The sequence below is a fragment of the Uranotaenia lowii genome, chromosome 3, assembly GCF_029784155.1.
Source record: "Uranotaenia lowii strain MFRU-FL chromosome 3, ASM2978415v1, whole genome shotgun sequence".
NCBI lineage: Eukaryota > Metazoa > Arthropoda > Insecta > Diptera > Culicidae > Uranotaenia > Uranotaenia lowii.
Window position 1 is genome coordinate 297,439,906 of NC_073693.1, and position 13,766 is coordinate 297,453,671.

At 33.9% G+C, this 13,766-nt stretch overlaps 1 protein-coding gene across 1 annotated transcript; it reads right to left on the bottom strand.

Annotated features, from left to right (window-relative positions):
• Window positions 1–260: 260 nt before the first annotated feature.
• LOC129757813 (gamma-interferon-inducible lysosomal thiol reductase) lies at window positions 261–9,966 on the bottom strand. Its single transcript, XM_055755128.1, has 5 exons — window positions 9,615–9,966; window positions 9,391–9,522; window positions 929–1,090; window positions 537–677; window positions 261–464 (listed from the first exon to the last, which is right to left on the bottom strand). The coding sequence occupies exons 1-5, from the start codon at window positions 9,690–9,692 to the stop codon at window positions 375–377; spliced, it is 603 nt and encodes a 200-aa protein (XP_055611103.1). The 5' UTR covers window positions 9,693–9,966; the 3' UTR covers window positions 261–374.
• Window positions 9,967–13,766: the final 3,800 nt, after the last annotated feature.

The following is a 13,766-nucleotide window of genomic DNA, read 5'->3' on the forward strand; positions in this document are numbered from 1 at the left end:
TAAGATTACAATCACAAAGTTCATAATTTTCTATTCGTATATTTACTAGTCGCAATAGTTCCACTCGTGCAGCAGAGTTTGGGAAGAAAGTCCCACCAAAATCGATAACTCCTGGAGACCATTAGTGAACGCCCAGCCGGGCAATCAAAACGTTCGTAGTAGCTTTCTAGCCCTAACGAATTGATACGTTTCAACCTTAAAAGCGTTCTCTAAAGGATTTTCGAAGCTATATAAAAATGATTTATAATTATTCTTATACATGTTTTAATCAAGTCTCAACTAATGACCTTTAAACAGTCGGTCGAGTGTCATTGATGTTTGCACCGGTAGATTATAAGAGCATATTATCTGGGGCTACCCATTCTGGATTGTCCCTAACAAGCACTGACAGCATTATTGCTCAGGTCACACATCACCTCCAGGAAGTTGTTGAAGGCTCGATCCTGCAGATTTTGGTTGAATTGCTAAAAATATTTCAAATATTATTGTTGTGACTGATTTGATGGAGAGATAAGTGTCTTATCAGGATATCTTACGCCATTGAAAACCATCGTCGGTACGAAGGCCGGCGCAATCAGTTGGGTGCGCCTTTCCGCCTCCAGCTGCAGCTGCGTTCCGAGCGACCCATCGACGCAATTTTGCAGGACCGTCAAATCTACGCCCGATCGGAAGGCACACTTTTGGAATTAGGGAAAAAAGAAACGGATTACGTCAAATAAGACAGGGCTAATCTGAACGTGGCAACCAAATCCGATTACGATTTGGTAAGTCCACTCTTTAATCTTTAATGCTTCGATAACCGAAGATTAATCGATCTGTATCGAGCGGGAGTTCAACTTGGAAACAATCGATTGGACAAAGTTCAATCCCCCGAAGGTTTAGAAACCTTACAACCGCTATTTTTTTTAAAAATAAGTTTCAAATTTACCTCCCATCCTCGTGGATCGGCAAGGAAATGCATCTGGCAGGTGGTGTAGCTCACTTGAGCATCCTGGCTGTTCAGCTGGTTCAACACGCACGACTGGATCCGGTTTCCTTCACATTCCAGCGGACCATGCTGACATTCGAAGGATTCGCCACCGTTGATGCTCTGAAAATGATAAAAATTAAAAAAAAAAAAAAAAATGAAACCCAAACTGAAACTGAAAACTGAAACTGAAAACTGAAACTAAAAACTGAAACTGAAAACTGAAACTGAAAACTGAAACTGAAAACTGAAACTGAAAACTGAAACTGAAAACTGAAACTGAAAACTGAAACTGAAAACTGAAACTGAAAACTGAAACTGAAAACTGAAACTGAAAACTGAAACTGAAAACTGAAACTGAAAACTGAAACTGAAAACTGAAACTGAAAACTGAAACTGAAACTGAAAACTGAAAACTGAAAACTGAAAACTGAAACTGAAAACTGAAAACTGAAACTGAAAACTGAAAACTGAAACTGAAACTGAAACTGAAACTGAAAACTGAAACTGAAAACTGAAACTGAAAACTGAAACTGAAAACTGAAACTGAAAACTGAAACTGAAAACTGAAACTGAAAACTGAAACTGAAAACTGAAACTGAAAACTGAAAACTGAAACTGAAAACTGAAAACTGAAACTGAAAACTGAAACTGAAAACTGAAACTGAAAACTGAAACTGAAAACTGAAACTGAAAACTGAAACTGAAAACTGAAACTGAAAACTGAAACTGAAAACTGAAACTGAAAACTGAAACTGAAAACTGAAACTGAAAACTGAAACTGAAAACTGAAACTGAAAACTGAAACTGAAAACTGAAACTGAAAACTGAAACTGAAAACTGAAACTGAAAACTGAAACAGAAAACTGAATCTGAAAACTGAATAGTGAAAAATGGAAGTAGAAAAACTCCAAAACTTAAAATATAAATTTTAAACAAAAGAAAACACTAAATAGGACAAATTGGCTCAATGACGTTTAAAGGTGTTTAATAAGGTAGGTCAAGTCAATCTTAAAATACCTTCAATTCGTGATGCAAATTTCTGTGCTGTCATTTCTTTTGCCTCTTCCAAAAGACAATCTTTTAGGTTGTCGTTTCGGTGATAAGATTGCAATATGTGTTCAATATCTTTACACATGTCAAAGCGGCGGGTTCAAATCAGGAAGCTATCATGAAATGATTTGGTGTTTCTGACACCGTCTCGTTTCGATTACGTCAAACACGCCGATTGGCGTAGAATGATTTTGCACTGTTTACGATAGCAAAATGGGGTAATTAAACTCGTAAATCTAAAGTATCAACAAAAATCTACGAGCTGTGAACAGTTGGGTCAACTTTGTTTGGAAGAAAGTTGGAAAAATTTTTAAACAAATTTAATAAACATCTTAAGTGTTTTTGGCAACACTGTAGAATAGTTCTGAGCATTTAAATAAATGGTTGTTTGTGTCTTCTGATCAACTTTTTCAAATCTGAACTTTTAGAAATTGCTTGTTGTGTGTACCTACATATAAAAAACTCTATAATATCATGTCATTGAATATCGGTTGATGAACAACCGTTTTGAATCGATTGAAGAATCACTTAAGCTACTGGTATCCACCATATTTGTTTCCAAACAACAGACACATATTTCTACATATGTTTAGGATGAATAACTCGCAACAGTTAAATCCTAGGAAAAAAAATGCAACAGACACCAAACTTACGTCACCTAAATATGTTGATTGCTTGCTAGTTTTAAGAAAACTGCGAACTGGAAGCATGATGTAATTTGAAAACATTTAGTGGAAATGCAAGTTCTTTCCAAGATAAGGAATAAGAATTTTATTTCCGTCGAAGCTGCTTCTTTTTATGATTCACAGCTCTCAATTTACATAATTCCATTTCAATTTGAAAATACCTATTATTCAAATTTTTGTTATTATACATAAATATTCTAAATTAAAATAATTGACTATTGAAACCTTACTTTTTTTGTCACAAGGTCAATCATATAATTTAAGCACATTTAAGACTGAAGTAGAAATAAGTTTTTTTGTTTTTTTTTTTCAAACAATTTGTAGCATTAAACATATGCTATTTTTAAAGTATTTTTAAGAATCAATATAACATATTTTCAAGATATTTTTTCCTAAATGTAATAAGGAGTGTGTTCGAAAAAAACAAAAAACTTCGTTTTGAGAATAACTTTTGAATACATGGATGAAAATTGATAAAATTGTCAGTGAAGCTGCTAAATGTAATCTGAAAATTTGTGTGACGTTCTGTCGAGTGGTTTCCGAAATTGCGTCCAATGAAGAAGTTTTTCGACTTTAATGTTTGTGCAGCACATGCTCCATCCATAATGAAATCGGCCGACGGGAAGAAAAGTTATTCATGAAAAACTGGTTTTTCATGTTTCTCCCGAACAAAATATCTCCAAATTCCATAAAAACTTCAGGCTCGTTGAGCGACCCCTTCCCGCGATCCGATCTGGCCCAAATTTGGCATGAGATCTTGTACTAGGCCTAGGATCAATATTAGCCTGCAGCGCATAAGATTTTCAAAAGTCAGGTCATTTGGGGCACTCTAGTATCCACCCTTTTTATCAAATCAAGGCTATTTTTGATAAAGTTTTTTGTTTCAAGAAGCTTTACCTTAAAAATACCTCTCAATTTTGAATTCGATAAAATTAATCACTTATTTAGCCGTTTGCCTCCTTCAACACAAAAACAATATATTTGACTTTTCATCACTCCACTACAGTTTTTGCGTAATGGCAAGATTCCAGATCCAGTCGAAACAGAGTATAAACTTTGTGGGACCCATTTAAATGCTACACTGCGAAAACTGTCACATTTGGAGGCAGTCTTATTTTTTAGCCATTCATCGTGTCAATCGTTATGAAACACAGATTGAAATGTAGCTAGATCCTCAGCCTCATCAAGTACTATAAACCTATACATTAATATTTTCAATTTTTTCTCTTATTTTATCTCCGGAACATCAAGGCGTGACTTGTCAACGAAAAGTTTATGGCTGGAAACCTGCTAGGTGCCCGCTGGAGTTCGTTTTACTGTTCATTAAGAAATTTTTCAAAATTTACCTCCGCTAGCGGTCCAAACATTTTGCGCACGAGTTGACCACCTTATTTTGTTTATTTTACCGGTGGGCAGCTAGACGAATCAATCAGAAAAATTTTGTCAATGAGCTACTGTATTGGACGCTATCTCAAAAAACACTAGACTGATTGTTACTAAATTTTGCACGTACACATTACATTAGCTAGCCTAACTGAAAATTTTAGCAATTTCCATCCAATGTCCATTCCATCATTCCATTCCAGTATTCAAAAGTTATTCACAAAACAAAGTGTTACGTTTTTTGTCGAATACACTTCTAATTCCCAACAATTTAGAAACATTTTTAACGGAATATTAAAACATCAGGAAATGAAAGGGTAAAACTAGACGCATCTAACAGCAAACAAATACAATCATACTTTCGAAGAACCTGTTCATCAGGAGATCAATCGAGCAATGAACTATAGAATGGTGAAAGGCGAGCTGCCAAAGTCACATGATTTGTAAAAAAAATTGAATTTGCAGAAATAAAATAATTAATGTAATTAACCCATTTTTTTAAATGATTTTCCTGAATTTTATTCTTCAATTAGACCCACCACACCACAGCAACAACAGCTAATGTCACGCCAACGTAAAAACTACGATCTGCATGGTTTTTTTCTCTACGGTATTTTGATCATATCCATCGGAATAAACTGGAAACGTCAGAGATGAAAGGTTTGCTAATCGAAGTTCAATTCAGATTCCGGCTTTGAACTAACCTAAACTTAAATTTATTATTTAAAAAGAAAATTATATTTTTTAATGAAATTTATCATTAATCCGTCAGCAGTAGACTAGTTCACTTTTCGGTTTTTTTCGCAGATCAAAGCCGGACTCATATGGGTTGTTCCTCATGCATTTTCAAGTATTTCTGCCAAATTTGAGATCTTTTGAACCAAACTCTGTTCTGCGCAATGAGTTTTTGTGAAAAAAGACCATTTTTCTTGAAAATATTCTTATGCGGGTTTTAGCAAGCCACTGTTAATATTAAACGATAATTTTATGATGCATGGTGGTTGATATTATAACCATTTTTATGAATCTGTTCTAGGTAATCGTTCAAAACAAACCGAACAAATTCAAAAAATCATAAACTACCAACTTGTACTTAAATTTTACTTACAAGTTGAGAGTTAAAAATCTGTAGTAAATCAGAAAAAAATATGTTTCACATAATCTTTTTTTAATAAGATAGCCCTGTTTATTACCATTCATTTGATGCTTAAAATGTAATTATCGCTAGAATAGGAGCAAAGTTATTCAAATATTTATGCACCAGTTTTTAAATCACATTTATGTTCCTATTCAAGTTTTAGCTTCATGCAACATGAAAAACGTGGCATCAAGAGGACTTGCTTACAACTTGATCAAAGCGCGCGCTTTTTTAACTCCTGGCCCCGTCATGGGGTACTTGATTGAATAAAATATCCTTTCTTGTGCACAAGTTGGTGAGAAGCAAACTTGAATGAAAAATATTCTATCAAATCAAATTTGTTGCAAACATTTTTAAATAACTTGACCGCTATACAACCAATTTGTATATTTTTTGCATCAATAGAAAGGTAATAAAAAGGGCTAGCTTTACAAAAAAAGATTTTGTGAAACAAATTTTTTTCTGATTTACTACAGATTTTTAACTCTCTACTTGTAAATAAAATTTCTGTACAAGTTGGTAGTTTATGATTTTTTAAATTTTTTCGGTTTATTTTGAACGATTATCTAGTACAGATTCATAAAAATGGTTATAATATCAACCACCGTGCATCATAAAATTATCGTTTAATATTAACAGTGGCTTGCTAGAACTCTCATAAGAATATTTTCAAGAAAAATGGTCTTTTTTCACAAAAATTCATTGCGCAGAACAGAGTTTAGTTCAAAAGATCTCAAATTTGACAGAAATACTTGAAAATGCATGAGGAACAACCCATATGAGTCCGGCTTTGATCTGCGAAAAAAACCGAAAAGTGAACTAGTCTAGTCAGCAGCATGTAACCAAACAACTGTCTGAAAACAAATATCAGAAAACATTGTTTCGAGGGTCAAAAAATTTAGCAGCTGCTTTTGAGTAATTTGGGTATGTTTCAATAAGCGCTAATTTTTGAGGGGTTAACTTTTGGAAATGTCTAAAATCTATTTTAAGACTTGTACACTTTTCTGGCATGCTGTGAAATATTGTTTAGATGGTTAAACTGAAAGTTTTTGATAAATGGTTAACTTTCTTGAAAACCATAAATTACTTGTTACAGCACTTTTGATTATGTTTATTTTTTCGGGTTTTTCAATTAGGCCTTGAGCGCAAAATACGCTTGCTTGGGAACAACCAAGCCATTTTGATCGGTAGTATTAAAGTTTTTTTTTATGTAAATTTTTAAAATTTAAATTAAAAAAAATATTGTGAACTAAAAAGTACGACAATTTAAACTTGCGCTATAGCTAAAAACATTCAAAACTCAGAGAAAACTTTTAAAAGATGAAAAAACGGCACCAAATGAGTTTTACTATTTTTCAAGCTGGTCAAAAAGACTTTGATAGTTACTTAATGTTTAAAAAAATGCAAATATCGAACCAGTAGGTTTGATTCTTTGTACAAACTTCGAATTGTCAAACAAAGAAACTGGAACAAAATCAAACTATGTTGTTTGTTTTTATTTAGTAGGTAGACCGACAAATCAGACGCTACTCCAATAATGAACTTCCTTGGAGGTGAAATAATCGGTATAAGATTCTATGCCGGAGCAGCTTTCTAATAACTGGCATTGTTCTCCCAGCGCAACCGCATTGCATATGTCTGAAAGAAACCAAATAAAACATATCCCATATCCTATCACAAGACAAAGCAGGATGGATGTGTGTATGTGTGTGTATGTAAACCGGCATTAGAAAAAAAAGGCTTTGTTTTCAACCGAACGATAGAAAACCAACAGCCAAGATGAGCTGTGTGTGTGTCGGTTTATATAGAAAACGGCCGGCAATAGAAAACAGTCTTTAGTTTCCCATTCCCTCCCATTCTCATCCAAGACAAAGAAGAACAAAAAAAAACATCGACCAAACGGCATAGGGCCAGATCAGTGCGTTTTTTGGTAATCGGCGGTGGCAGAAAGACTATGATAATAAACATTCATTTGCTAACCGACTCAGATGGTGCACTGGGTAAGATATCGGACTGGCAAGCCGAGATGAGATGTTGCAGTGAATTCGATTCTCACTATTGTCGTAGATATACTAGTAATTTCTTCGATGCGAAATGACGTCCTTCGTTTTCAAATTCGATAGATTGATTAGTATCCAATATCCTTTTGGAATCCCTTATTCAAGGATTTATTGGTTTACCTTTAATCAATGTCATTTGAAACTCACCATGACAGTTTCAATGAAATTCAGCATGAAAGAGAGTTCATAATTTTCCCAGTGCTTTCACATTACCACAGTTTATTCTGGTTTTGTGTTATTATCTATATTAGATCGATCCAACTCGACATCCAAGTGCGCTTTGATCAAAAAAGTAATTTTGACATAAAGAAAAGGAATTATAGTACTGAGAAAGTTAAACATCATTTTAAATTATATTTGATTTTTTTTTACTATTTTTTTAATACATTTCAGGGTCCTTCTCCTACAACTATGTTTTTTTTGGATGAATTATCCAATAGGATGAAAAATCCCATTAAATGTTTTTCTTGTTTCGCTTGAACGTAGTGGTCATTCATAATTTTGCTTGGGATTCGAGTCTTTATGCCAGTATTGCTTTTTCAATCATATCATCTTTGGTAAAGTACACTTTTCAGCGTATTTTCGGCACAGAGATTTGCTAAATTGGCTTAGGATTTTTGCAACCACTTCAATATGTGTAGGTACTGTCTGAACTTTAAGGAGTTTAAAATTAGGTTGGGTCCTGAAAAAATGCAAGAAAATTCCACGGAACTTTTATTCATCCCTGAGTAAGCTTATGAGAGAACTTCTACTTCTTTCGAAGCACGACCAGGAGTCGAAATAAATCCACAGCTGATAAAACATTTCGAGTTCAATGATTGAGGGTAGATTTGAGTAGTCAATCAAGCTGAGCTAAAAAATTGTTTTCTACGATGCTACCTTATATATGTATCTAGCTTCAAATAAATGATATTTGGTTCTTATTCAACAAGTTTTGAAATTATTAAATTTGGAATTTCAAATTTCTTAAAACATGTATGTTTTCTTGAAGGCCTAAAATTCTGCAGATGAAATGGAAGCATTTGGAAGGAAATGGTTGAGTTCACGAGAGAGTTTAAATTTTCAGTTTTGAGTCACTATTTTTTTATGTTTAACTATAGTTATTTTGTGATATAATTTGTAATTCTTCCCAAAAGGGTTTATTTACACAGTTCTTCCAAAAGTTTGCCTGTACAAAGAATGATTTGAAACCTATCTGAGCAGAGAATTCCGAAGAAAAGAGACAACAAGACCAAATGACAAAGATTGGGCTCAAAATCAGCTGAGGAATCAAAGTTACCCCGAAGCATGAAATCGTGTTTTGAATTAACATAAAATTGTAGGTAATAGGGAAGTTCGAAACTTTTGCGATTAACGATCAGGCTTTTTAATCTTTACACCACAGCAAGTGTTCCACAACCTTCAGTTGTTTCGAAAAAGACCTCTTAAAAAAATTTAAAAAGGTATGGAAAAAAGTGATCAAAGTTCCCCCAGTTTACGAAACAAATATTTTTCAAACCAATTCCTGAAGTACCAAACAATACTTAAAGACGTTTATAAAGACCTGTGACTATGAGTTAGAAAGAAAACTGATGTTTTAGGCGCGATATAGGTAAAAATGACCCGTGTATCAAGAAGCTCAAATCCAAAATGAAATATTCTGGTTCTTCACGAGGAAATATTGATGTTTCAACCAACTTTTAAAAGTGTAATCCCAGTCTTATGTTCAGCTCTTGAAATTGGGATTCTATTTTGAATCAGTAAGCAGGCATGCCTGCAGTTATGAATTGAATGTCAGGCCAAGGTCCTCCAAATAGGTAAATCAAAAGCAAACAAAAATTCTCACACTATTTATGGTAGGTTCCACTTTGATTTTATGTGACGATCTTAACGTTGTCCTCACCTTAGCAGACCCATTCAGGTTAGTGTCTGAACACCGTCTAGCCCTCAATGTGTCAAAACGTAACAAAATGCACAAAGTAGCGTGTGGCTCAGCGTATATTCCGTCCAATAATCACTACCGGTTTATGATGATTGGAGCAAACCGATTTCACGCGTTTTAAATTCTTTTAAACAAACCACTTATAATGAAAAAAAGTGTTAACAACTTTCAAAATTTCTCACCCTAGCCTTGCCGAATGGAATGAATTCGATATCCAGGATTGGTTCCAACGCGGCGTAGTTCGGGCTCAGCTGATTGCTAAACCAACGGATGCTATCCGGGCACAGGTGCTCGTAGTAGACGGCCACGCGGATCTGTAACGGGAAATTCATGTGGCCATTTGTGGTTAAGTCAGCAAACAGATCCTATTTCCACAGAATTTCCCACTTCTCTTCCAGCTACTCACCCTCGATGTTTGGGACTTAAGAACGGCAAACTGGCCGAAGGCCACAGCCAAAAACAGAACCAGAACACGCTGCATCATGGAGGTTTTTTTTGTCTTCTAGGCTGAACGAACTCCTTCAGAACTATATTTCTCGAATAGAACCGGATCAGCACTCGGTCTCTAAGGTCTTTGCGCCAGTAAATTTCCGAAAGGAACGAGATATTTGCGCGACTGACTTCAAGGTAAAACTGACAGAAAAGACGCACCCGGTCGAGGTACTACACGACAAACTAGCTCAACTGCTGCCCGAAGACTGGTCGTTTAGGTGGCAGTTGGCTGTGATTTTTTTCGATAGGTATACCACAACATTACTTACGTTCTAGTATTTGCCGCCGCCTTCTTTCTAGTATCGATTCGATTCGACGAGACTCGCTCAGATGGAGTCTGCTAGCTAGCTAGCAGCTGTACGTTAATAATTCGAACGCACACTTGGATTGTTAAAAAAAGTATCAACTGCAATCAGCTGAAGGCGAGACTTAGAATCTAGAGATAGACTTCCAGTATAATTCAATATAGGTAAGTATGCAGCTTATCTAGTAGCTGCTTACTTAGATCGGAGTGCGCGCCCCGCGGTCAAAAAATTAATCCGTCATCCCATAAAGTTCGGACAACAGGGTTGAATCAGGTGGGGTGAGTTGAGACTTTGACCGGAAACATTACTAACTCAGCTCTCGGCTGTACCATATGAGTCGTTCTAGCATAGATCGTTTCGTCGAGTTCGCAACACGCATGGATATGGTCGATCGTGACGCTGCGCACTGTCTTACGTATGGGAGACGAATTAGGAAACTATGATTAGGTGCAAGTTTCTGCGATATGCGCTTCTAACAACAGTCAGCAGTAAAGATCTCGATGTTTACAATCATGACTTCTCTCATTTACATTTTCTAAACCCGAAAACTGCATGCAGTTTGCATGAGATATAGCCATAATTCCCTCTCACAAGATATTAATCCTGCCTTTAAATCCAAATTGAAACACTATCTCAAAGGAATTAATGTTCGATAACTATCAAACATCATATCAGTAATCGTAATTTTCTTTTTTTCTTTTTTACCTTATTTTTTTTTAATTTAACTTTAAGACAGCCTTAGTTTAATGTTAGTATAGCTTTATTTTAAGTTAATCATAATCTAGTAAATTTTTGTTTTGTTCTGTGAATCTCTTAAAAGGATATTTTTCCACTGAGATTCACATGCAGGGCCGTAGGAAGAACCGACTCATGGGGGGGGTTTTGGTGACTAATTTTTACCTATGATTTTTTGTCTAACAAAATACGAATAAAAAAAATAAAACAAGTTATGTTTGTAACTATATGAAATTATAACTTAAGAGAAGACACGAATGCCACAAGAATGGTAAAGTGTCATTAATAAAACCTTAAAATAAAGTATCTTTAGAAAAGTGGTCCTTAGCCTAAAGGGTGAACTAAATTTTTTTTAATGATACCTCTAGAAACAAAATATAAAATTTGCTTTCATCAATGGTTGAAATTTATGATTTTTTTTAAAAGACTGACAGATCAAAGTTATTTGATTTGAGCATAGAATAAGTTCTTTTCTTTAAAAAAAACTTATTCTATACTCAAATCAAACAAGCCCAATCTCTTTTGCAAATTACAAAATTCTAACCTTTGATGAAAATAAATAAAATTTTCCAAAAAAAAAACAGTAAGAGATAAAAAAATTTCGAATCAAGTTTGCTTGATTTATGATTTTAGTTTGAAATTTGGTTTAAAAAAAAGCTGCAATATTAATAATGTTAAACAATAAACAGAAAAAGTAAAAGAAAATGTGCAGATTTTTTAGGTGAAGATAAGTTACATGTTTCTTAAACAGGAAATATTTTTCTTAATGAATCAATTCTATACTAAAATTCTTGTGGATAATTTTTTTTTAATATAATTTGGATTTTTTTTTTCATGAATCAAAACTTAGAAAATTAACTCAAATTGTACTTTATATTTGTGATTTTCAGCTGAATTGTGTGTACAAACTTATTCTGATTAAAAACTTTGAAATCTGGAAATTGAATTGACAAGCAAATTTTTAAGTTCGTGTTCTCTTGAATTTCTCAACAATTTTATGTTGATTGAAAAACTCATTCACAAGCTGAATCATTTTCTGAATTTTAAATTTGAATTCTTAACCTGAATTCAAAAATTGAACATTGAATCTGTTTCCCAATTTCTATACGATTTCCGGAATGCAAAAAAAAAAATACGATTTCCGAATCTTAATTCCAGATCAGAACTTCATGAGCCAAATCTTAGAGGCCTCATTCATGAATTTAAGGGTTCTTCATCGGAATAGCGCACGGCACCCTTTCAAATAAACGAGTTTTAATCAAATCATTCATGATTCTATTAAAATGTGAATTTCGAATGATGAATCAGAATCTGGTTTTCAATTTTCGATCGCCACTCAGAAGCTTTAAATGTTTAAATTTTGCGTTAAGATAAAGTTTTAGAACTTAGAATTTGAATATAAAATGAATTTCATTTTTTTCCATATTCGGAAAACTATTATCTTTTCAACATCTGTAATTTTCTCCTCACTTTTCTATCCATCTTTATCAATTTTCAATTCTGATATTCTTTTTTGAAGAATATAAATTTCACCGATATGCCGAAAATAAGTTTACAAAAATCGATTAACGGTGGTTAACTTATCTTATAGAAAACTTTTATCAAAATACTAGCTGACCCGGTAAACTTCGTTTTACCTTTAAATAAATAATCATAAATGTTTTATTTCATCTACACGTCCTTAACTGCATCGAGCTCCCGAATCGATTTTTATGAAATTCTTAACCAAAGTGTAAGGCTTGTGTCCCATTTTATGTTGATTTTGAATGGGGACCCTCCCATAAAAAGTGAGATTCTTGAAACTATTATACAAATCATCTTCGACCCAAAAAAAACCCTCGGATACCAAATTTCATTTCATTCCGACCGACCGTTTAACGTGATGGTGTTACAAAGAAAACGCCTCCATTTTTATATATATACAAGGCCAAACTCTGGATGTTTGTGGAATTAATCTCGAGCTACCCTGCTTTTCTCATGGCCAATTATACGTGGCCTGTTCACGTGTTGGAAAGCCTTCGTCGTTATTTATATACGCACCGGACAATCAAACAAAAAACGTAGTTTATAAGGAAGCATTAAAATAAGTTTACACATTTCCTGTATTAAAAATATTTTCGATTTAGTCTACACTTCAGAAGCAGTTGGGTTTACTATATGGATGACAATCACTGCATTTATGGTAGAACGAGGTCTACCGGGTCAGCTAGTTTTGTATGAATCTCTTTCCCTTAGAAAGTGGAAGAGGTGTTGTTCTCTTCACAATTGCCTGGAAATCATTCGAGTTAAGTTCTATTTAATATTGTTTGTTATTGTTAATCTGTTATCGTCAAAAACTGTTTGTTATGTAATTTTCTTAAAAATTGCTTTAAGTTTTGTCAGATTTGATGCTGATTTTTTCTAGGACCTTTTTTTTTACTTAAGTGGAAAATAATCACGCAATGCAATAAATCATATTATCATGTCAAAACTGGCATGTGTGACAAATTTCAATTTATTTTTTTTTATTTCATTCAGTAAAACTAATCATTTTTTATATGAAAGCCTGATTGTTAACCAATTTTAATAAAAATTACATGAAAATTGCTCGAGATGTGTCATGTTTGATAATGATTTGATATGAGAGCTCCTTCCCACTAATGTCGGATAGTCTTAAAACTATAATATAAACCAAATTTCATGTAATTCTGACCGCTCGTTCATATGAAGGAAGCGTCTTCATTTTCACATATAAGATTTATATAAAACTTCTCTCCCCTCCTCTCACCTTTAGTTAAAAATAGGGGGTTGGGGGGGGGGGGGGGGGTGTTTATGGAGAAAGTGTTATTCATTACAATAAATCATATTTTACTGTCAAAACATGGCTGCCTGACTCGTTTAATCAAAATCGCTTGGCAATTGTTTAAGTTATGTTATAACTCACGTTGATTTTGTATGGGAGCCTCTGGTAGGATGTGTTATTTAGTAAAATAGATTGTTTTTCCACATCAAAACATGCATGTGTACACAATTTCATGAATATCCCA

Excerpts from the sequence above, each read along its gene's own strand:
- LOC129757813 (XM_055755128.1), bottom strand. The coding sequence starts at position 9,692 with ATGATGCAGCGTGTTCTGGTTCTGTTTTTGGCTGTGGCCTTCGGCCAG. Across the intron at positions 1,091-9,390 it reads TTCCATTCGGCAAGGCTAGG|AGCATCAACGGTGGCGAATC; the intron begins GTGAGAAATTTT and ends TATCATTTTCAG. Across the intron at positions 678-928 it reads CCGATCCACGAGGATGGGAG|TGTGCCTTCCGATCGGGCGT; the intron begins GTAAATTTGAAA and ends TAATTCCAAAAG.